This window comes from Lycorma delicatula, chromosome 8, assembly GCF_047948215.1.
Source record: "Lycorma delicatula isolate Av1 chromosome 8, ASM4794821v1, whole genome shotgun sequence".
Taxonomy (NCBI): Eukaryota; Metazoa; Arthropoda; class Insecta; order Hemiptera; family Fulgoridae; genus Lycorma; species Lycorma delicatula.
In genome coordinates, this window is record NC_134462.1 from 136,503,554 (window position 1) to 136,529,426 (window position 25,873).

Sequence of the window (25,873 nt, forward strand, 5' to 3'; positions counted from 1 at the left end):
AAACAATTAAAACTTTTTAAATAAAACAAAAACTTTAACTTTCACAAAATGTAATCTTTACACTTTCCTTACCTTTTCCCATTTTCATTTTCACTACATTCCCTTTCTCCCATTTTCCCTTTTCTCTTTCCCTTTCCTTCCCCCATTTATATTTTCCTTTCCCCTTTCCATTTCCTTCTCTCCATTTCTCTATCGCGAACACATTGAAATGGAATTGTAAAATATTTATTATAGTGTGTTGCTTTTATGTCCAGCCTGTTTTTCAAAAAAAGCATGTGTTTACTTGTCTCAGGTGTGACATCTTAGGTATATATAAGTAGGTATATAAAAACACGCGTGTATTCAAAGGCAACATTATGTCAAAATTTCAAAGCAATCTGTGAAGAACTTTAAGAGATTTAAGATTTTGAACAAACGAACATTTACATTTTTATTCATATAGATGTATGCAGCTGCAATTGTTCTGTACTATATAATTTGTATGAGCAACCGTCATGAACAAAAAATGTAGACACAGTTAATAAATACAGATGTATATAAAAATTAGCAGAATATGTCAATATCACAAAATTTTTACTTTTGACAAATCTGTTTTTGTTTATTTTTGGAACTGAAAATATGAAAAATATAATTTTGCAATATCATCTAATTAATTTAAAAAAAATCTGATTGACCATTTAGACTTCGCTTAGAGTGAGAGCATAAACTAATATAATATATATATAAGTTTATTTTAATATAATATATATTAAAATAAACTAATATAATAAACAAACTACCTTGAGTATTTTATAAATAAGAAAAATCATAATATAATTAAATAAACTGAAAATTTAAATTGCATTTTATTTTAAGGCACCAAATAGCATGAAGAGTGTGACATCTTCACTGTGGCTACTGTCAATATCATTAGGCAATTTAACAGTAGTATTCATAGCAGAGTTACTACGTTCAGACAGTCAAGTAAGTATACTTTCATGTAAATAATAGTAATCAGAAGTAATAAAATCAATAAAAGACTATTTAACATAAAAAAACACATCAAAAGAACTTTGATGACGAATTAAGTCACTGCAGTACTGACACCGTCTTATATATAGGCGGCCAAAGGCAGGGGGCGGCTGTGGTGGGATGTGTTGCGCTGTCAGCTGGCTTGGTGCGGCGCTTGTACAGACACGTAGGTATACTGTACTCCCACTACATCTGAAAGGCTAACGTTGCACTCGCAGATGTGTAGCTCAGCACATATATGGCAACAGTACATAAATATATCTTCCACAGATTTTTATGGTTTTTTTTTTACATTTTTTGGATGATCGGGTAGTGAAATGTTGGGCATTTGAAAAAAAAAACCAAATCAAAATTTTAAAACAAACTATTCACTATTCCTTTGGGAAAAGTGAATATTTGAACCCCAGCGAGTGAACTGTGGTGAGAAGTTAGTGTACGCACCCAGCGGCGTATGCTTTGGTCAGCGGCTTCCTCGGCAGGCTGACCAAGCCTGCTGCTCCAGCAGGGATGCTGGCATCCACCGGCAGGTCTCACATTGAGCCAGACAGGCAACTTCTTTCATCTTCCTCTTCATTTCTGCTTCTTCTCCAGACATAGTACTGAAAAAGAAGGGATGTATGGATGGCCATTTACAAAAATTAGTATCGGATACTAGGCAGTACAGCTTGGCAACTATGGCAGTTTATCATTGAATACCAAAATCTCTTTGCAACAGAAGATTCCTGCAGTGATACAAATGAAATGTATCACCACATTGATGCAGGAGACACCCAGCAATTCATCAACCACGGCACCTGTTTTGTAGCAAAACAAAATAAAGTCAAGGTGAAGGATATGAAAGATAAAGCAGCCAGTGAACAGTCCTTAGTCACATAGTTCTAGTCAAGAAGAAAAATGGTGAAGATGGGGTCATGAAGCCAAATCATTTGAACTTTTGAACAATTTATGTTCAGCCAAATTATTGACACAGATGTAAGCAACACTGGAATCGGTGGAGTACTCTCGCAAATTCAAGATGAAGAGAATAAGTAATCGGCTATTTCAGCAAAATTCTATCGAAACCAGAGAGAAATTACTGCACGACTTGAGAAATACTTGCTGTAGTAAAGACACTAGAAACTTCTACAAATATCTATCATTCAGTGATCATGTGGCTTTTAAAAATCTCAAGGGATAGACAGCACGTTTAGTAGAACGCCTTCAAGATCAAGGCAGAGCATTGGCCAAGGAGGAAGTTTTTAAATGTAGATGCTGTTTCCAGACGACCCTATAATGTTGTAGCAGCAATGAGGCTGGCAAAAAAAATGAGAGAAACTCAATTAACAGGTGCAGATATTGGAAGCTGGAGAAAGAACAAAATATGAGAAAATCAGCAATCAAAGCTCGGTGAACAAAAGTTATTAGGCACAATAGAATTCTCTGGTAGTGAAAATGGCATACTTTACCAGGAATGTCTCTCCACTGATGGAAAAATGGTCTGTTCAACTTGTTCTCCCAAACAGTAGAGTAAAGGAAGTTCTGGAAGTGAATGAATTCTTCTGCCATTTTGGTATAACAAGAAATATACAATGACCATAAGCAGAACTTTGAATCTTGTCTTTCAACAAGAACACATGTCCCTTCACCCACAGTCAGATGGCATGATAGAACGGGACTACAAACTACCTCACTTTCTCATGGCTTACAGAGCAGCTGTGCATGAAACCACTGGCAATACACTCGCCAAGATGATCTTCGGAAGAGAGCTGAGGCTGTAACGTGATTTGCTGTTCTGCTCACCACCGGGGGAAAAGCATTTCAATACAGTAGTACACAGTAGAATTGGTCAGTCACCTAACAGAAGTACAACTATGTACTGATTGAAAGTGAAAGTGACAGTATTGGGTTAGATTTTTTGTAAACAGTAATAGTGAATAAAGTGAATTTTATGAATTGATTTTTCTACTGTTTTTAGTAAATCGTAACTGTACATGCGACAATATAATTTATATAAAGCTCAAATTATGAATTAAAATATTGTTATTTTTAATGATATAATGCCATAATAAAACTCATTTATAATTTTATTCCGTTTCAGGCAATGCAATTTTTTAGTTACGGAGGCTTAATGTTAGTCGTAATGGGAGTTTTCATTTTAGTAGCAATGCAGTACAAATATGTTCAAATAGTAACAGAAACAAAGGAAAATAACACACATCATGGTACCAATAATGAAGGGTTTACACAGGATAGTGACAAAGCAATATGTAGACCACTGTAACTTATTAAAATGCATTTAAAAAAATAAAAAAGCGTTATAATAGGGATACTAGTAGTAGTTAGTTCAATGAAGTCTATTGCGATATGTAAAAATATAAACATGAATGAAAATCAAGCACCTTTTAAGTAGTATCTTCAAACAAATGTAACAAAAATATTTTTTAATACAAATTAGTCAATATATTTTTTTTTAATAAAAATAAATTGAAATGAGATTTTTTTTTCTGTCAAATTTTCCCATCCCTGCAATAAAACATAAGAAAATGTCTAAATCACCTTTAAATCCCTTTTGTAGGTAAGTAAAATCATCAATTAAGTACAGAATTACAAAGTAAATATATTAGAAATTACTGAACACACCTTAGGAATGTTCAGCACCATACACACATTGCCTACAACCACCAACCCCCTCTTGTGAAGTTTGATTGAACCTATTTGGTGCCCTGCACCAAAATAATAGAAAAATAGAATTTTCACTTCTTCTGCAAATGGGAATATTAATGGTATTCATTTAACCACCGTAAACATCATAAAAACATTTATTTCACATATATTACAAAATCAGAATAAAAATACAGAAGAAAAAATACCAAATAACTAACCTCCTTATTTCTAAGCACTGCTAAGATAAATTCTTTCAGCATTACTGTTTTTAACAAGAATAATAAAAGCAGGTGTACCATGATCCACACGGAAACTGTAATACATAATAAAAATCAAACATTAATGTCAAAAATTAGTATCGCTTTACTGTTTGTTATACACTGTTCATTAATTCTTTACATAAATTTTATAAAAAATGATTGTGGAGGGGGACTGAACAGGTGGCTTGTAGTATTAATTTCCCAGACTGGACAGTAGTAGTAAGTTTAGCTGGTTTACAATATGAATTATACAGTTTCTTTGTACTACCTTTGTACATAATAAATAGAACAAAATTCAAATAAAGAGTAAATATAGTTATAATACATTAAATAAATTTATCATAATTCAACTGAGCTTTAATTGGGATTCTTTTTTCTAACAATTACTATCAAAAATATTATTGCCTTATCGATTATATTTAACAAACAAACGTGCAATTAGAGATGTAATAAAAACAATTATAACATTTAAAAGTAAAAATAAATGAAAATGAAGTATGAAATATTCTGGTTAAAGTTTACTTTTTCCATTAACCCAGTCAACTGTATAATCAACACTTATCAATTAATTTTATTAACTATTTGCTAGTCAAGGTACAGTCGTCAAATAACCTCCTTAAATGACAGTAATTTTAGTTAGACTTGCTTTGGGTTCCACTGGGCAAATTTATAAATCTCCTCCAGCCATTTAACGGTATACATCACAAAAGAATTTAAACATGCATTTGCTAACGATGTTATAATTAATTCTCATTTCACAATAAGGTAGTCAAATTTTAATTGGCGACCTGCAAAATTTAATCCAGGTTACATCAAAATCACTCAATAAAAAGCATCTTTGCTTACTGCTACATTAAAAATTCATTGTGCAAACAATAAAAAAGAAAACAATACTACATATCATTATCTAACATCAAAATGCAGCCATAAAACCAGCTTTAGTCCACCTAAGAGACAATGAGATTTAAATTTTGGACAGACATATATTTGACTTTTTATAAACTTATGTAATTTATAATTTTTTACTAAAGTGGTTATTTAGTTGCCTACTTTATACACTTATATATAAACAGGATGCTCTGAACAAATGTCACACCTTTAAAAAAATAATTAACACTTATGAAATATTTTAAAAAGTTGTAGATTAAATTCACATATGAATGTGATCAAGCACATTCACATGTGAATGATGTGAATTCACATTCACATCTTGCAAGCTTTACTTGCAAGATATACTTTTACACACAAATTTACATACAACTTGTATTAACAAAATGGACATATAAGAATTACTAACCAGTAACCGATTTGCACACACTAATTTTCTTAAGGATTGAGAGTATAAAACCAAAAGAATATTTATTTGTTTCAATTTCCCGTTTTTTAGATGTCTATAATAACTAAACCTTCTATACAGCATAACTGCAAAACAATAATGAACACGATCTAAAAACTGAAACAAGTTGCTAAGTAATATATTAATATAAATCACTAGATACAGTCAAACATAATAAGGACAATCTTTTTTCAACTTAATAATGTACACTTAATGAACTTGTCACAGCCTCAGTTTTGTCTAATATTTATGGAAGTTGTACTGCTCATATTTTGTTAATTATAAAATGCTTACTGGCTATTACTGAAGCAGTTCTAGCAACTAAATCAAACAATCAACACCAGCCAATTAAATTAAAATTGTTATCCTCATACTTAACTTATTATTTTGTAATTACTTTTAAATGTGTATAGATAATTTTTTTTAATGTATATAAATATGTAATATATCTCTAAAACATACCATTAATTAAACAAATAAACAGATACTAAAAATACAAAGGGGACTAATTAAAATTCAACTCAACATAAAAATAAATAATAGTTTCAATAATATAATTATAGTAAATAGATATTTATTTAAATTCTAAACATTCTTACAATGGTTATGACAGAGTAGAAATTTTATGTCAGTTAACAAAGCATAAATAATACAGCTACCTGTATTTGGAACATCAAAACTGAAAATGGAACAAGTTCACAATAGTGTTACTTAAAAAAAAAAATAAAACTGATTTGAATGTGTTTGTGTGCATGTGCATGAGAGCACAAAACAATAGGAAGAATTTACTTTCAACAGCTTATTTTTCCTGACTGCTGTACAAAATAGGTAATTCTACAAAAGTAAAACGTGAATATTTCCTTAACAGAATATAAATATTTTCCTTTAAAATTATTTTTTTTGTGTGACATTTTTGAATTCACCTAATTGTCAGAATTATAAGGTAATTTTCTAGCATAAAATGGTCATAGATATTGACTTACTCATCCCGTGAAATAATCTGTCCAAGACTGCTAGTTTTTAGAACACTGTGGGCTTTTCCATTTTCATCTTCATAATAAACTGCTATATTTTCTGGATTATATTTCTTTTCTGTATCCCATGGTGCAGTTTCATGGAACATCTCAATCAAATGGTCGTTAAAACTAAACAAAAATTAATTTTAATTTTTAAATTTAAACAAAATAATAAGAGTAACAAAAAAAATAGAAACATTTTTAACCTAAAAATAACAATTATAAATAAACTTTTCAACCAAACAGCATACTCCTCAAAACCTTAATAAGAAGTAGGATGCGTAAAAATTAATCTAAAATCCTACATTATTGTTTGAATTACCTACCATGAATCTTCATGAAATTCTTGAACAAAATCAGTCATTTTATATTCTGGATAAAGAAAAATAACAGGCCAAATCAAACGACCATTATCTAAATAAACCCTTCTATTAACTACTGCAGGAAACTTTGTTTCTAACGATGATAATGTTAATTCTTCAGATTCTGAAACATGATTTAAATCTTTGTATTTTAATGTTACAATAAAAATGTAAAAGAATAAAAGTAATTTCAGAAGCTTACTGGATGAATAAATAAATATTTTATTCCAATTAGTACTGAATAATACATTATTAAATAGATCACATCAGGGCATGAGTGCTACTTCATTAACAAAAAGGAACTTACCCAGCCCTAAGGAACTTTCCTGGTTTTCCTTGATCCAGCCAAACGTATTAAATCATGGAAATCAAAGAAAACCATCGTAAAAACTTTGATCAGATTAATATCATAAAGTACACAAATAATTACAAAATAAAATATAGAGCTAATAAAGTACATATTCATAATTTAAAACTTATAATGCACAAAATGACAGTAAATTAAAAAAATGCATTAAGATACAAAATAAACAGTAATTCAGAAGGTGTAATGAAAATTATTTGAGCACAGATTCCATATAAATGTTAAATGGAGATGCAAAAAATTCAGGATTATTAGAGCTCATAAACAGAGTAAATTGTTTCTGTAGAAGACAATTTTTTTTGTTTCATTCATGCTATCTTGTAGATTGTATTTGTGTTCCAATTTATAGTTTCATTTCTATTTAATAATAGCATTTTATTTGCTTATTTAAAGTAATAATATGTATGATTGAGAATAATGAAAATATATTACACGGGTCTCAAGTTGCATCATAACATTATGTCATTAGTTAGATCTGACTTTATGTTAAATAACTGTATACAAACTTATAACTATTTAACTTTATTACTGAACTATTATTCAAAATTAAATTATTTCTTAAAATCATAAATGAAGATCAAATGTCACCACAGACTAATAGCTACACAACGAACACATGATATGAAATACAAAGGAGTCAAGTGTCAGTTATTATTAAAGATCAATTATTTCAGTCAATAAAATCAAGTTATACATAAACAATTCACAATAAACATAAAGAAATGAAAATAATAAAAGTAATTAATAAATGATTAAATTGACATTTGAAAGTACAAAGGTAATCAAAAATGAGTAAGAATTAATTTATTTTAGAATTTTCAGCAAAGCCTGAAAAGTCCACTTATTATTGCACTAGTCAAGAATTTGTGATTCCTTGTATTTTTTTTTTTTTTTGTTGTTTGTGGGCGAAAAACGCCCGGGCGTTATCATCGCCCGGTAGTTATTATTAAAAGGGTAAAATAACTCCAAAATAATAAACCATACAAGGTGTAAACGTAATATTAATCACATAATAAAAATTTACTAAAACAAGCAAAGAAGGCAAAATAAAACCCAAAACTAATACCACAGACAAAGTTGATAAAATATAAAAGTTAAAATAATAGAATAAAGAAAGTATAAAACTTACCTAACTCTGATGGGTTGTGCAAAAATCCCCTCCCCGGATAGTAAAAATTAAACACAGAACCAAAAAATCAAATCGAAAATAAAGGTTAAAATTATTAAAAACTCTCCTTACAGAAAAACATATATGAGTATATTAAATCATTTGCAGTAACCTTGTACTATGCAAAAAGAGAAACATCCGCTCCAAAATCCCGCCATCATTGCACAAGATATCATGAATGCTGCTGGGTATATTAAACTGACGACGCAAAACCGCATAACATATGCAGTCCACGAGAATGTGGTGTACAGTCATGCAGCAGTTGCATCGTGTGCACAGGGGTGGGTCTTCTCCTGACATTAGATATTCGTGTGTGATCCTCGTATGCCCCAACCGTAACCAGCAGAGGACCACTTCCTCACGACGAGAGTTCTTGCAACAGGAGCCCCATGGCAACACTGAATCTTCAATCCGTCGAAGTTTATTATCGACGGCAGCCATCCAGCCACTTTGCCACCTTGCTCGCAGTGATTGTTTTATATGATTGATAAAATCAAAGGTAGTAACTCGGGTGGTGAAAGGAGGCTGAATACACGCTTCTTTCGCAGCAGAATCTGCCCTCTCGTTACCTAGAATTCCAACGTGGCTAGGGATCCAGCAAAAACCTACCCCCCTGTTTCGTTTACCTAACTCAGCGATTTTATCATAAATGCCAACGACAGGATGTCCGGATTCCTCATATTACTGTTTGGTATATGTTAAGACAAAACTGCATTTCAGGCCATACAAATTACAGCTGGTACAGCTCTTCGTGTAAGTGGCAAAAGAAACAAAACGACTTCAGTTTCATACTCTAAACTGATGTGAAAGATCATAGGTTCTTATCGCAGTTAATTGCGATGTGGACCTGTGATGTGTACCACATGCGATGTGTAGCATGTGGGGACTATAATACCAAATACCAAATCTTCCAACGCATATCCACTCACATCAGGATCTGTTCAGATCTTAGCAATTTCAGCACCAATCTGCACATATAAATGATTGTGCAGAATGGTGAACCCACTACAAAGTGGTGGTAATCCACTACTACAGGTTATACATAACATGTCCTCCAATTCATCCATTGTTATTCAGCAACCTTCCTAAACAATGACGACAGTTACATTAATCATGATCTCATTCAATTCAATTGCTGAAATATGCAGAATGTCCTGTAGTGTGATCACAATATTCCCCTACTGAAACTATTTAAACTATCAAAATGTGATCAATTAAGGAGCAATACCTTTACCATATGCTTGTGGCAACATTTTGCAGCTTTTGTGGAAGTTCTGGAGATACAAAATTTCAAAACCACAACTGCTCATCATGTACAGACTTCATTTTTTAATCACAACTGCTAAACATTAAAGCATTGTCAGCACAGTGCTATCAGATATACACATATTAAAGTGCATGCCACCCCAAAAGGACCACAACTTGTTTTATCAACATATTTTCATTGCATGACACAAAATGAATTCATTATCATTCCTTCCTGAGTAGTCCTCATACCTTAAATACTTAAGTAACTTAAGTACATTCAGAAATAAATCATTACACAAAATAAAAAATAAGAACTTTTATTAAATTTGTTAAAGCTAAAAGCTTACCATATCCTAACAATTTAATGCCACGTTCACGAACAGCTTTAAGTAATTTATTTTTATTTTCTGTTGTTATCTTTTCTTGGAATTTTTTTTTACGAACATCTCTTTCTGCTGCTAACTGAAAAAGAAAATAGACTTATTTAAAAAACCATTACAACATAACCAAGATCTTTCTGAAATCTTGTGGTTCAAAAACCTGTGCTCCCAATGAGTTACCAGGCTGTTTCTGAAGAACACCAAAAAAGGAGAATGGCTAGTGTTTTAACATATTTCACCTGATAAGAGTGAAGAAGGAGATCAACTTATGGACCGCATTTTCACATGGGATGAGGCACAGATTTCTCACATCACATACACACAATGTTAACATGCATTGTGTCTAGTGGTAGACATGGTATCTTGTAAGTCAATTTTATGCCCAAAGGGACAACAGTAAACTCAGCTGCATATTGTGAGACCTTTATGACCAAAGGAACAACAGTAAACTCAGTTGCATACTTTTATGTAGCTTTTAGCTACTTAACATTAAAAAATCTATCTATATATATAAAACTGTGAATGTTTAAGTGAATGCTCAGGCAGTATAAATCATAATAGTAATCAGTTGTCTTATGGATATTTCTTGTGGATATCATACATTATCTTATAAGGTATTTTTTTTTAATTTCTCCATTATGAAAGTGTTTCTTTCTCACCTTTTAGATTATGAATTTATTGTATTTTATTTTATCTGATTTCAATGTAAATTTAAATAATTTTACATTCTGGTTCTATGTATTTTTTTCTTTTATGTATTTTTATTTAACTTAATTTTTCAATTAAAATTTTTTTTTTTTATTCTTATGTATCATGTTATAAAAATCACATATTTTTGTTTAGTTAAATACTCTATTTTTAATTAATTCTTTTATTAATCATCCGTTTAATGATATGAACTATCTATGATATGAACTATGAGCTAGTGCTCAAGGTTTCTTTTGCTAGCTGCATCAAGGATAAATATGCTGAATAAAATTGTACACGTCATTTTAAATTGACAATAAAAAAAAAATACTGCAAGACCTTGACAAAGATTCGGCATGCCATACAGAATAAGAAACATGGCCTACTGTCAACTGAAGTTTTGTTGCTGCATGACAACACATGAACTCATTTTGATGTTCAAACTCTAAAGTTAATCAAATCTTTTGGATGGGAGCAAATACACCACCCACCCTACAGTCCAGACATTGCGCCAGTTCAGCTAACTGAAGGAGGAGCTATTGTTCTCGGCGCTCAGTGGTTTGACATCAATGAACAAGTGAAAACAATAGTTGAAGACTGGTTGTCTTTACAACTGGCCAATTTCTACAATGGGAGCATAAACAATTTACTAAAACATTATTATAAATGTTTAAATAAACAAGCTAACTATGTAGAAAAGTAGTACAAAGTGTAAGGAGTGAAATACAAAAATGTTTTTGACCTAAAAAAATACCTCTTGAACATCTCACCAGTTTTATATGAATTTATAAAGTAATTTAAATCTAGAAATTATAAACTAACAAACAATTAAGTGAGAAATACATTGGTATTACAACATTCCTCATTAAAAAATACTGCATTTAAACTAAGAGTTTAATTTACATATTAAAATTCAGAGTATAGTATTACATCTAATATTAAATTATATAATATAGTAATATAAAAAGTATATCAGTTTATTTTAAAAAGGCATCATTTACTTTAAATGTTACGAAACAACAACCAAGATCTACCCAATATAAAAAAATAATATAATTAAATTAAGCAGCTTCATATAAATAAAAACAATAACATAATTTTTACCCTCTTGTTAGTAGCTTCCTTTCTTAACAATCCAATTTCACTATTATGCGGTTCCTTTAAAGTCACAATATCACAATATTCTATACACTTTGAGTAATCCCTTAGATGGTAATAGCACTGAGCTGCCCTGCATAATGTCTTAATATAATCTGGTTTTAATTTAAGTGCAGAGAGGCAATCATTTAAAGATGATCTGTAATCAAATAAAACAAAACAGATTATACACAATAGCTGAATATAATAAAAACAATTACTTCAGGGAATTTTTAAAAACTTGTTTTAAATATTAAATATCAATACAGTTACTTATGCAGCCATTGTATAACATGCAATTCAAATTCAATAAGACTAAATTAGTCCCAGTGAATATCTAAAAACATAGTTTACAAATAATTAAAAATTAGGAGTTAATTTTTTTCAACACCAGAAGTTGTCTTTATATAAATAATCTCCATGATGCGACTCCTTAGAATACATTCTTATTGACAATTATGTAATAAAGAGAGCATTCATCCAAAAATTATATCTTGGTTATTGATAGTTCAATGGTCATTTTAATAGACTTGTACTGGTTGTTACATGAACAATGTAAAAACAGTTTAAAAACTTTTTATAACAAAATGGGAGTTATGTGAGAAACTAAACTATTTGTTTGGTCTTCATTCTAATAATCATAATTTTTTGGTAAGTTACTAAGAAAACTGATTCATGTTACTATGAAATTTGTGTTTAACTTTTTATTTAATTTTCTTTATAAATATCTATGTTTTTGTAAACTTAAATTTAAAAAATAATTTTAAAAAACTATCAACATTGCTGCCAATTCCCCTTCTCCTGCTTTGTTTCTTTATATAAGTCAAATAACATGAAGGGAAATGATGTGATAGTACTATTATTTAATACTTCTAAAAGGAGCCCAAATCTGAGCCATAATAAACATGATCAACAACAATAATTTTCAATTACATGGACATTTTACAGTGACAGTATAAAAGAAAAATATATGTCAATAAACAAAATTAGCTCATCTATGTATAGGAAGTAAACTTTTTTTTTAAATTTATTTCTGTATCTTTGCTTTACAGAAATCAACAAATATTATTTAATTAAACATTATTTTAATTTTCAATATTTCCATAGTAAATTTTAAAAATTGTTTCTGTTGATGAAGATCCGTAGAAAATGATGCATTGGATTAATAAGGAAAAATATTTGTTACATATAGGATAAGAAATAAAAGTAAAATGTTTAACCTATTGTCAATTAATAAAATCAGAATATTATGAAAATATATACAAGGTGTATGATAAAAATAATGAGATTGGAAACACTGCGAGCGATCTGGCAACGCTGTCTACCAGTCTGTGCTAGACCGGGTTGTTCATCCCTTCCACATGCTCAGTATGAGTTTCAACTCCGTTCAGCCAACACATTTTTGACACCGCTATCAGTGAAGTTGTGTTTTTGTTGTGTGTTACAATAATGAAGCATCAGAATTTAAAGCGACGTTGTGCAATCAAGTTTTGTGTTAAACTTGGGGAATCTGCGAGTGTGACCTTTGAAAAGTTGAAACAGGCCTATGGGGAACATTGCTTATCAAGAGCACAAGTTTTCTGCTGGCACAAATCATTTTTGGAAGGCCGAGAACACGTTGAAGATCAACGGGAGATCTTCAACTTCAAAATCTGTCGAAAACGTTGAGCATGTGAGGGTTCTTGTGAGATCAGACCGTCGTTTAACAATAAGGATGATGAGTGTTTAAACAGTTAAATTTAAACACTTTTACCATACATCAAATTTTGCCAGACGATTTGGACATGCGAAAGGTTTGTGCGAAATCGGTGCCGAAAAACTTCACAACAGAACAGAAGGACAATCGAAGAAACATGTGCGTTGATCTTGAAAGGATTGACAATGACCAAGAATTCTTCAATCATGTGATCACACGTAATGAATCTTGGATATTTGAGTACGACCCTGAAACAAAGCGGCAAAGCGAAAAGTGGCATACTCCGTCATCTCCTCGACCGAAAAAATGTCGAATGAGCAAATCAAAGATCAAAACCATGCTGATTTGCTTTTTTGATAGAAGGGGTATCGTGCATAAAGAATTTGTTCCTCCAGGACATAATGTCAACCAAGTGTTTTACAAAGGCGTCCTTGAAAGGCTCAGAAAAAGTGATGCGCATGAAACCAGACATTGCAGACAAGTGGATGCTTCATCATGACAATGCCGTGTCACACAGCCATTTCCATCAGGGAAATTTTGACCTCAAAACGCATTCCTACGGTTCCTCAACCCTCCCTCTATTTGCCTGATTTGAGTCCTTGTAATTTTCTTTTTTCCGAAATTGAAACATGTCTTAAAAGGACATCATTTTGGAGAACATTCAAAAGACTGTGACTGACCAGTTAAAAGCCTTACCAGTTGAAGCCTTCCAGCACTGCTGCCAGCAGTGGGAACAATGACTCCACCGGTGTATAGCTGCTGCCCAATGGAACTACTTTGAAGGGAATAATATTGTTGTTTGAAAAAAATAAAAACTTTGGTAAATAAAAAGTCAGTTTCATTACTTTTCTCACACAACTCGTAGCTACTAAAAAAGCTAAATTATGAAATTTTCTAGTACTACACTAAATTTTCAAGAATTTTTTCTTGGATGTACTTTTTATAAAAAAATTGATAAACCTGAAATAGTAGCTATTTTCTAACATAAATTACGTGGAAGTTTTGCCCAATTTTTTCCACAAATTTAGAACCTTCTTTTCATACATAAACCATATTCTGGAAAAGGTTCAGGCAAAATTTTCTAAATAAAATACACAAAATCTCAATAAAAAAAAATAGATACAGAATTAAAAAAGATACTTTAATGTCACAAATGAGAAACTACATTAAAGACTACATAATAACAATAAATATTAAATTATTTTACACCCAACGCATAAAATTTTAAAGATAAAATAATTATATTTTTATAAACGCAGTACAAATAAATTATTACTGTTATTTGATGTATTCTGGGTAAACTAACAAATCTTTTTAAAAAAATCCTCAGAACACTCAGTATTTACACATTAAAATAGGAAATTTTCTAATTAACTAAGCAATTGAAAATAACCATAAAATAGCATGTTAATAAAATAATACAAAACTTCTAAGGTAAAACAAAAAAATTCAAAATTCATATTGCTAAAATTTAAGAATAAATATATATCAATTCATTGCAATTGGTTTATTTTAAATTAATAAACCAAATATTGTTTAGGATGAATGCCTGTTATCAGTCAAGAATTAAAAAAAGTGACCATTAGTATGATTTCATTCTGTTTAATTGTGATAGAAGACAGTTAAAAAATGGACAATGTATCTTATGTATGATTTAATCATAAGTATTTTATGTCACGGCAATATTCTTCATGAATATTAGCATGACACAAGTAACTGGGACGATGAAAAAAAATGTTCTGAAGTAGTTTTAAAATTGAAAAATGTTTTTATAATATTGAATTCCTAGACATCCCTAATCTCATGTAAATAAGGTAATTGTAAGGTTTGGAATTAGATTTTAGGTTCAACTATTTGCAGTAATAGAGAGCCATTGCAAACAGTGTAAGCAGTATAATGAGGTGAGTTTTATTGTTTTCTATGTCTTTATGAAAAATTAACAATATTTTAAGTAATCAATTAAAGATAATAATCTTTTTTTAATTACACTTACCTGTAATTTTTCAAAAAATAATGAGATGCTGATCTGTTATTATACAACTGAGCATTTAAATCCTCATCATGGCACTTCTGCTTTAAACCTTCAGTATAACTCATTATAGCCAACCTGTACTTCTTACATTTAAAATTGAAATTACCATCTTCCTTATATGTCAAAGCTAACTCTGTACAAAACATTAAGTAATTTATTAATTCAATAAATTGTATTAATCTATTTTTTTTTATTGATATCAAAATAAAACAATATATTTATATAGATAAGATACAATACAAATCAAAACTGTTCATTGGTTAATTTATACACTCACCTTACTAAAAATTATATTACTTTAATATGACACTAAATTGATATTACTATTATCGCTACTGCAATAAAAAATAAATCACAATGACCGTTTAGAAGAATTAAATATCAAAACCAAAAATAACTAATACATAGAAATTGGGAAAATTTTTAATTGATCGGAGAAGATACTTATTCAAATATAAAAATACACTTTTTTTTCTGTAGAACAAAAATTTACAATCTGTTTCTTCTGAAGAAACCATAAATAAATATGCTAAAATATTATATAAGAGAGGGCCATCCAATGAGATCCCCCCCCACGAAAACAAACAGTAAATAATTATATAAATGTAATGCACTTAATAAGTCATAAGCACTATCATCACTGGGTTCTGTAATTTCTCCAAACTACGGAACATATGCGCCCAACACATTCAGTTCGCTCACAGTATTTTTATCAAACAGAAGATTCTCATGCACATCTGAACAGGTAGATAAATGAATGAATGAATGAAAAATCAAGCACAGGCATAAATAAAAGGCTGTCAAAATAAGTGAATACAGGTAAATACAAAGCAAGAATATGACAAACAGTAATAACATTCAAATAACAATAGTAAATAGGTATCAACAATGGAAACAAAAAATAGCAACAGAAATAGGTAAATGTACAAAGTAAAAAAGTACCGGGAAAAAAGAAAACATGAAAATAGAGTATATTCAACGACCACCACTAAGGTCCGGCACATGAACCCTTTAAATTGTCTAACATCATCACCATTGTCAAGCAGGTTCAAAGCAAGGAGATTTACATGTTGGCCTAACCACATATTTAGAAATGAAACAGTCAACCTCATCCCAAACATACAGGACCCCAGGTATTCAGGTATTTCAGAATTTCTGAGAACCAAGGCAGTTGGGTCACTTTCCCAATACCTTGTTCAGTGACCTTTGGATCATTTTAATATTGCTGTCCACTAGTTGTTCCCCAGAACTGAATCCGATATGTCAATACCAGTTTCAAGAAGGTCTTATATAGAAGGAACAATTAGAGAGACAAATGAAAACCGCTATCCATTAGCCAATACATACGCTTGAATTTCTGGTCAATTTGTTTTTTCTTCTATAGTACATGACCTCTCCACGTCATGTCAATCTAGGTGTAAGTCAAGATAACTCACACTAGTTGTATATGGAATTTCAACAGTATCTAAGTAAACTGAAGGGCAATCTGCTTTCCTAGTTGTAAATGTAACATGGGTAGATTTCGCCAAACTGACTACTCTTCCACTTGTGCAGTCATGTACTGATTGCATCCAATACCAACTGAAGCTTCTTCAAGTCGAATTGTAGAGTCAAACCCAGGAATCATTTTCTCTATCCCCTTGAGTTCACTAGATACCTCTTTCAAAGAGATTGGTCGTATGAGCAGACTAAGAAGTTTAGAGCTATTCAAAAAGTAAAAAATTTCCCTTTCCCTGGTCCTAGCTCATCATCGTGCGGGTAGAAGACAATGCAAAGAAGTCTAGCAAGCAGCATGGCCTTCTTCACATCGTTGTAAGTCTATAAAGGAGGAAATTACAGGGATGTGCACCCAAATTTCTTAGTAACTATTCATAATGAATAATCATCTCTCTTGACAGGAGACAGATTTTCAACTAAATCCCTGAATGACTCCTTGATCTTCTCAGCAACCTTCTTAAACTGACCTCTGGCTTCCTGCAGCACTGCCTCTCTTCCTGATCATTCTCTTGTCAGAAATCAGAATGAAAACTTCCCTTTAGTAATCCCTGCCAATCACATTAGCACACTTCTCACTAGGTGGAGAGCCAAACAGCCAACCGCATTGTTTAACTTAAGTATCTAGCAGCTTCAATGATATCATCTGCACACTTCAGTGAAATATCAAAGGCAACTCTGCCTCCACCCAGTCCCGGTAAGAACCCCAACAGTTTTTTTGTTGTGCAAGATAGAGTTTATTGTACATATAATAATTACAATAAAGGTAAGAATTATAGGAGAGTGGTTAGACATAATCGCAAACATTCTGCACAACAGTATTAAACAAAATGCCTGAGGTGATAAAAATTCCAGCAAGTCGTGGATCTTTGCAAGATCTGTAGGTCAATAGTGGGTTCAAGCCTGGCAATAACATTCAATTGCAATCTTTCTATAGACAGTTTCAATGCTCTGCTATATGTAGTTGTTAGGCGTAACCCCCCCAGAATATGTTTTTTGCATTCCAATCACTACCTGTGATGAATCTGTTACGAAGCGGGTTAAAGTACTCACAAAACATGTCCTCTGAGATAACGTGATGTGGTGGACAATAGAATGCAAAAATCTGAGTGACCCATCTAGTCCAATATCTCATCCAGCTTCAATACACATCTAGGTGACTGAGGTCACCTGGATGTGAGCAGTCTCGAAAGGAGGAAGCTGAATATATTTTATCCTGTATTTATCAATATAGCAGAACTCCCGTGGGTCTTACCATCAGGATGGTTGGTCATATACATTTTGAAACTCCGAATGTATAAAAAATTTTGATTTTTAAAGTGGGATTCTGAGATAAAGACAATAACCAGTTTGTCTGAGTAAGTAGCATCTCCAACTCCTCTTACCGATGCAAAATACTGTTGATATTTCATGCAGCAATTTTTAAGCAAGCATTGAACCGATTATCCAAACTGTTATTCAGGTTATTAGTTACAACCTGTCCTAGTGATCTTTCTGGGGATGGTCAACTGACTTACCCAGGGAGCCTAGGAATCCTTTAGATACAATCTTAAGAGCATAACTCTTTCTTTGCCTTTGCTTTCTCTGAAGAATCTCTTATACACCCCCAACAACCTTTACAAATTACTGGGTGATCCTGATGGCAAATTACACTGGCATGCTCCTGTCCTTCTTTAGGCAACTGATAGTCCTATGACCCGCCTGCACATTATACTCTATGATGCCAGGAGCTCTTTTGGGCATTTCAAATTTTACACAAAAATTAGCCAAATACTTAATTTCAAATATCATTGTTGTTGCTTTGGGGTTCTAAATTCACTAAGAAAGTGGGTAGTGGTTCTGTGGTAGTTCTATGGCAGGCATTGATAATACTCCTAATTGTATGACCTTTACTTTCAATGTCATCTTTTATTATAATCAAAGGAATAGAATGGTGAAGGTTTCTCAAGGTCACTCTGAATGACCTCTAATCTTGTCTTGTGAATGTGTGACTTATAAGATTATTTTCACATCATCTGAATAATTTTTCTGTAGCTTTCTGTGTCGTTAGAGAAAAGTTAAAGCTATTTGCTATTTATAATTTGCATATTGTAATCAGCTTTTGTCACTACGGATTCCAACAATTCATAAACTTTATGATGTTAGCAATTCCGTACAGTAAGAAAATAAGAGGCTTAACATGTTTTGTCTGTTTAACGGTTGCAGAAGACTCCTCCATCAGTAGATGCTCATAACAATTAGTAAGAGGTAAGTTGTCCGTACCATCTACTCACAACACTTTTGGTGTGTGTAAAACAAGAGTCGTTTGCCAATCTGGAGTCACTGTACGAAGATCCATGACATCAGATTAAGATCTACTTTCACTTCCTAATTCCCACTCATGCTGTCAACTATTTTATTCCTAATCAGTTTACGTCAGGTAACTTTCCTGGGATTCATTGTAGAATAATCCAAAGACATGTGTTCCCGAGTAATTGGTGAAGAAGAGTTTACACATGCTGTTTCGCAGTTGTTATCCAGACCTGCTCAAAGTTGTTCCATAGCTACAGGCTAGGCAACAGGTTATGAAGCTCAGTCATTCAATTAATAAAAAGAAAAGAACAAACTTAGCTATATATTAAGCACTTAAATTATCCCAAGACAGAAGCTAGAACTGTTTATTATATAGTACCTGATAATAAATAACTACCCTCAATTTGACAATGAAATTAAAAATTGATTTCACAAATTAAAAATTGAAAAAAAGAGTACATCCATCACAAACATATAAACAGATGTTTATAAAAATACACTTCAAAATGTTTTCTGTTTAAACTCTGATATAGTTGCTTACCTTTTTCATAATTTTACATTTAAATAATCAGTGTAATTAATGTAATAATACTTTGAATCTTTTAAACTGAAAAAATATTATTTTAAACAAACCTCATTAAAAAACTGTAAAACCTTTAGCCAATGTGAAACAAATTAATACTGCAATTCCAATATATAACTTAACATTCCTAATCAAATCAGTAAATATGAAGACACTACTTTAATCCTAAAATTTATTTTTTCAAGAAAATAAATATGAAAATCAACTGAAGTCTTAAAATCAATTATTTGCATGGATCACAACAAGGCTTTACCACTTTGGATAACAAATTATCAAATAATACAAACCTTCAGGTGTGTTTTCACTAGTATCATATTTTAAATCTTGTAATCCTTGTAACAAAGGTGATAATTCTTCACCTGCTTCTGGTGCTTTTGTCATAAAAAATGGATGTTTCTCCATCTCCTAATGGCAGAACAAAAAATAAACTCAAAAAAAATTATAATTATAAACGTTACTCTGTACATAAACCAACATTAGTTAATAGTGAACAGATATCTCTGTCCAACTATCTTGACAGAGATATCTGTACTCTATGTTTAGGCTGTACCCTATGTTTAGGGTACAGCCTAAACATAGCATTTCTAGATTCCAATCAAGATTCAAAGAAAACAAAAGTACACAAATATGTGATCACAGTACAAGAATGAACCCATCCATTTACAAATACGCATGTCACCAACAAAATTATTATCCAAAAGACTAAAAATTAATTTTTACATAAAAATCTAATTTTATTATAAGGATATAAAATGTTATTTCATATTCTTAGCTGACCTCTTGCCACCGATCTTCTGGCCATCCTTCTTCATACGACCGCTTTTCTAAACCAGATATAAAATTATCCAAATCTTCATCTAATTTTTCCGCTAATTTTAAACGTTCTTCAGGTGCCATAGGAACCTTTCCAGGTTTATTATCCCTTTCAACAACTGCTGTGACATCTCCAGAATCTTCCATTATAACTAATCAATATCTATATATATATAAAAAAAAAACCTTAAATGAGAAATTTAACAGGCATATTTTTTAAATTCAATTACAATATACATTCCAGCAATGAAATTATTAATCATAAGACTAAAAATTAATTTTAACATAAAAATCTTGTTTTATTAATGCAATATAAAATCCTATTTTTTATATGTGCGTGCGTGCGCGCGAGCGTGTGTGTGGGCGCGCCATCTCCAAAAATAAATAAAAATTGCTATTTAAGCAGTAAAATTACAAAGGGAGCAGATACTACGTTTCAGATAAAATGTAGAATGGGGCAATCAAGAGCAGCTGTTATATAGAAAAAAGGTCTACTACTAATGTCTAATGTGTGAGATTTTATTCAAAATATCTACAAAGAGTGTAGCACTTTATGGTAGCAAAAGCTGAAGAATAGGAAAGGCAGAAAGGAGAAAAACATGGAATCTTTGAAACATAGAGACTAAAGGGTGTTGAGAATTACGTGGATTGATAAAACACTAAAAGAAGAGGTCTTAAGACAAATAAAAAAAAGGATGATTGAAACAGATTTTAGGATTTTGTTACAGACTGTCCTTTGAAATTTAAAAATGTTACCTCTTTTAAGAGAGGCAAACTAGGTTAGTGAATCATATAAAGACATACAGGTTTACTTAATTTTTTGATAAAGGGATATGCTGAGGATAAAAATTGTAGAGTAAAAAAAAGGAAATTTATAAATTAGATAGATGAAGATGTACACAGGTAGTAATTATTATAATGAGGTTAAATTATTCGAATAGAAAATACCATAAAACCAGTCCAATGACTTATTACTCAATGGCTATGTGGATTCAAACAAAGTTAAGCAATTACTCGGTAATATGACAGGATCCAGAACCGCGAAGCGTAAGATTTACGCTCACGTAGTTAATTCCATCTTACTTTACGGTATACAAGTCTGGGAAAGAGCTCTGCGTGCCGACAAGAACAGAAGAGCCCTTGAAGGAATTCAACGGCGCATGGGCTTAAGAGTGATATGCGCATATTCTTCAGTCTCCACCGAGGCAGTACTCGTAATTGCAGGAGTTCCTCCGCTTAAACAACTGGCGGAGATGCGAGTGAGTATAGCATGTGGACAACCTTCTAATGAAGCATATGAAGAGATGCTGCGTAATTGGCAACATCGTTGGGATGTAGCCAACACGGGACGATGGACACATCGTTTGATACCTTTGATCCGACCATGGATAGAAAGGAAGTTCGGGGACATAAATTACTGGATAACGCAATTTTTTACAGGGCATGGGTCGTTCAGGTCCTATTTATGTGCGAGACTAAGGGTAGATAACAACAACTGTCCTTACTGTGGGGCTTATGATTCCTCTGAACATGTAGTATTTGAATGTAACCGTTGGACTGAAAGCAGGCAATCCTGTGTAAGACGTATAGGGCCATTATCTACGGAGAATGTGGTGGATAAAATGCTACTTAACGAGGATAACTTTAATGTGATCTCGTCGTTTATAACCGCAGTTATAAAGAAGAAAGATGAGGAAGCTCGTCAAGAAGAAACCGCTCGCTGATGACGGCTTGTCGTAGGTGGAATTTCCACCTACGAAATAAAAGAGCTAACCGGTGAACTGACCTGCCGCGTGCCGGACATACAACCGGCGGGCGGGGAGGCGAGCTAGAGTAAAGGACACTCCTCTGGCGCGAGTCAAACTTGATTGTAGATCCGTTCCAGAGGAGTAGGTGGAATATAAAAAAAAAAAAGCAAGACTTGAAACAAGACAAAGGTGGTTGGTGAGTCACCAAATAAGGAAATACCAACAAAAAGAACTGGATAGATTAATTTAAAAAATACATCCAACTTATAGGATATTATAAATAATTTAAAAAATGTTTAATTCACAAAAACAAATTGGCTCTAACAAGCGAGTCTATCATACAATTGAGTGCTATAAAATACAGCTCTACTTTTATCAGAAGAGAGCTGATTAATGATAGATAAATCATGACTGAATACAACTGCCTTACTAAATGTCAGGTTGATGTCAACTAGTACGGTTAATTTTTCACTTTGATGTTTGCATCTGTATATGGCAACATATATTTTTTGAACAATGAGATAATTCACAAATTAAATAAATAAATAATTATTTAATTTAATAATAATTAATTTAATTCACAAATATTAATATAATTCACAATTAAAATGAGCATAAAAGTAAATGATTTCAATGGATGTAATAAATTTAAAGATGCCATTCACTTATTATTAAACAATCTTTTTTAAACAAATCCTCTTTTTAGACTAACTGTACAATTAGAAGCAATATATTTATACTGTTTCTGGCAGGTATCTCAGGTATCTCCCAACAATCCAATCCTGTCCAGGGGATAAAATTCTGGAAGCCTATTATTCAATTGTAAATATAGATTCAATATGTGATCAGAGTACCTGAAATCACAGGTAATTGTTAACCGCTCAGTGAAATGGAATCAACATCAAAAATGTTCATTGTGTCAGGTATTTTAAGTTAAGACTTCTAATAATGGTGGCCCTAAGAAAAATAAAAGGCATTCAAAAGTCAATAATCCTGGCATATGTTGTTATGGTCATACTGTTAATCACCAATAAGTAATAAAAAGTGTCACTCTACTATGGTTAAAAATTTTACCTTTTTTTGTTATAATAATAATGATGGATTTTTACTTTTTCTTAATACATTAGAAGGGAATAAAAATCTATTATGACACATTAATAAAATTAGTATGGCACATTAGTATTCAAATAACTATATTTTCATAAACTCTATTCTAATGCAAATGACTCAAATACAGCATTAAAAAAAGTGTCAATAAGTGCCTTCCACCCAAGTTACGTCTGTTGTTAATTTACATGCACCCTACCAAAGATTTTGTAATTCAGTACTGTTCAAGAGTAATGTATCTCATTTTCAGACTACATAATTGGTTATTGCGCACAATTATTGACTCAGCCTAAAAATCTACCAATTTAATATATACGATTAGACAAGGTTGGCAAGCAAAGCTAGCATCAGGTTATGTTTGTTGATATCAAAGTTCAGAAACTCGTTTAATTTCATTTTTGTAATTTAATTGCATTGACATTTCATTATTATCTATCAAACTGAAACCAGTCAACACAAATTTCAAGGAATATTTAAGAAAGAATAATAAAATCAGATATGGATTGTATAAAAAAAGAAAACATTTAAACACATGAGTATTAATACAAATTCAAAATATTATCCTCACCACTGCAGAAATACGTGATTTTTCATTTTAAAAGCTTTATAATTCAAAAAATACAATAATACGGCACTTTTTTGAATATAATAATCAGTGTGGTGAAAAAAACAAATCCCAAGATTGTTAACTTTTGATGTACATCATCTTTCTAAATAATTACCTATGTTTCTTATGTAATGATTTTAACAAAACACCAGAAATATAAAACCAAAATGTTCTGATTGCACAATGTTCTATATTGATTAAACAGGATAAAGTTTCACATAATACAACAAACATTTAAAAGCACTTCACAGTAACACAGAGTCAACATTTGCTTAACACCTTATAAACACAAATGACAGATCCACCAACAATGACAATCTTTATATTCAATACATATACAAAAAAGACTATAGATTAACACATAGTAAAATAAAAATATAAAAATACAAGTAAAAGAACGGAAAAAATTGAAATCACAAACACTTTTTGACCATGTGTCTAATTAAAAAAAAAATCTTCCAGCAATACCAGGTGATGACAGCATTAAAAAAACAGCAACATCAGTCACTGTAGATAACAAAAATCTCAAAATATTTTGACAAGTTTTTTAATAACATTTCATTATACAATTTAATTCAGTCTGTTGTTACAAAAGTTAATATTTTTAATTAAAAAATAAATATTTCTTACTCGACAGTAAAATTTAAAAAATATGTCACTATTCTGTAACAACTTACAGAACATACATTTAGTTTTAGAAAACTATTTTTTGAATTCAAAATAGGTAACTAAAATATTAAAAGAATTTAATAAAACTATTGCACTACCAATTACGGATATAAAATATATAAAAACATAAAATAGCTTTCACCACTTTTATCAACAAAGGTTAACTTAAAAAATAATCTAGTTTACAAAAACACATCTTGGCAACTCCCAAGATATCTGCCAATGTCTCAGTAAAATAAAAGTATCTTGCAGCAAAAAAAACTAAACAATACTATTTTCAATATGCCTCTCAATACGACACTTCTCAATTACTGTTTTCAATAAAATAACTCCCAAGAACGAATTTACGTCAACAGAAAGGTAATGTCATCCGAAAACTAATTGAAAATAACTTTATACTTCCAAAGCAAGAAATAAAGTGAAGAAATATTCCAAACAACTAAAGTAATTCTGCAAACAGCTGAATTTTCTTAAAATACGGAAAGAAAAAAGAAATATGATGAACTTACAATAAATTACAATATTAACAGATAACACACTCAACAGGTAACAAGAATAAAAAATACAAAAAAAACTTACAATTCAACATTCATAGATGCAATATCCTACTGACTTCAAAAAAATAAAACACAAATATCCAGATTAACCTGACTACAAAAAATACACAGTCTAGAATAACCTCACAATCACATGAGGAGAACAAAATACGTTGTTATGAAAGTGAACACGATAACATTTATCGAAACCAAGAATCGACTGTGGCATTCCAACGAATGGAATGTATTGTCTAAATATTCCAGCGTACATTCAACCAAATATAAGCAATCACTCGAGTGTAGATCAATATTAATTTGTGTTAATTCACACGGATAGGATTATGTAACCCATAAAGGGAAATTTCTGGGCGTTTCGTTACGCAAGTTCTTTTGGGATGATCAAATTTATTTAGTCTGAGATAATATCAACCCATATGTTTTGCTATGAAGCGCTTGAATTAAACGCTAAGCTCGACGTCATTATTAAAATATTTATTATACTTACGTTTATTCTCCTACTAAGTATATTTCATTTCCTGGGGCAACCTAAAAAGTTTGGATGAGCTTTTAAAATTCAAAAAAAGGATTGTCAGGTCAGATCATTATCTGGCGCCCAAAACCATAAACCGTGTGTACCGGTATTTAGAAAATTAGATTTTAACTTCTGTTTATATTTATGAATGT

At 31.3% G+C, this 25,873-nt stretch overlaps 2 protein-coding genes across 6 annotated transcripts in view; one reads left to right on the plus strand and one right to left on the minus strand.

Moving 5' to 3' along the window:
• The window catches only part of LOC142328647 (peptide transporter family 1-like), a 61,308-nt gene extending 57,838 nt beyond the window's left edge, over positions 1–3,470 (plus strand). For all 3 annotated transcript variants that reach the window (XM_075372527.1, XM_075372526.1, XM_075372528.1), the window contains 2 exons: positions 856–963; positions 3,089–3,470. In XM_075372527.1, the coding sequence (XP_075228642.1) occupies positions 856–963; positions 3,089–3,271 (291 nt within the window). In that variant the 3' untranslated portion in view covers positions 3,272–3,470. The remainder of the gene's footprint in view (positions 1–855; positions 964–3,088) is intronic.
• Positions 1–25,552, minus strand: part of Dpit47 (DNA polymerase interacting tpr containing protein of 47kD) — a 34,828-nt gene extending 9,276 nt beyond the window's left edge. The window contains exons 1-9 of one of the 3 annotated variants that reach the window (XM_075372531.1): positions 25,233–25,552; positions 20,487–20,685; positions 19,997–20,114; positions 15,302–15,473; positions 11,580–11,772; positions 9,756–9,870; positions 6,593–6,752; positions 6,234–6,395; positions 3,873–3,967 (exon numbers count right to left, since the gene is read on the minus strand). In XM_075372531.1, the coding sequence (XP_075228646.1) occupies positions 3,883–3,967; positions 6,234–6,395; positions 6,593–6,752; positions 9,756–9,870; positions 11,580–11,772; positions 15,302–15,473; positions 19,997–20,114; positions 20,487–20,669 (1,188 nt within the window). In that variant the 5' untranslated portion in view covers positions 20,670–20,685; positions 25,233–25,552 and the 3' untranslated portion in view covers positions 3,873–3,882. Of the gene's footprint in view, positions 1–3,793; positions 3,968–6,233; positions 6,396–6,592; positions 6,753–9,755; positions 9,871–11,579; positions 11,773–15,301; positions 15,474–19,996; positions 20,115–20,486; positions 20,686–23,945; positions 24,086–25,232 lie in introns of those variants that run through there. The other 2 variants (XM_075372530.1, XM_075372532.1) reach the window with 2 other exon arrangements.
• Positions 25,553–25,873: the final 321 nt, after the last annotated feature.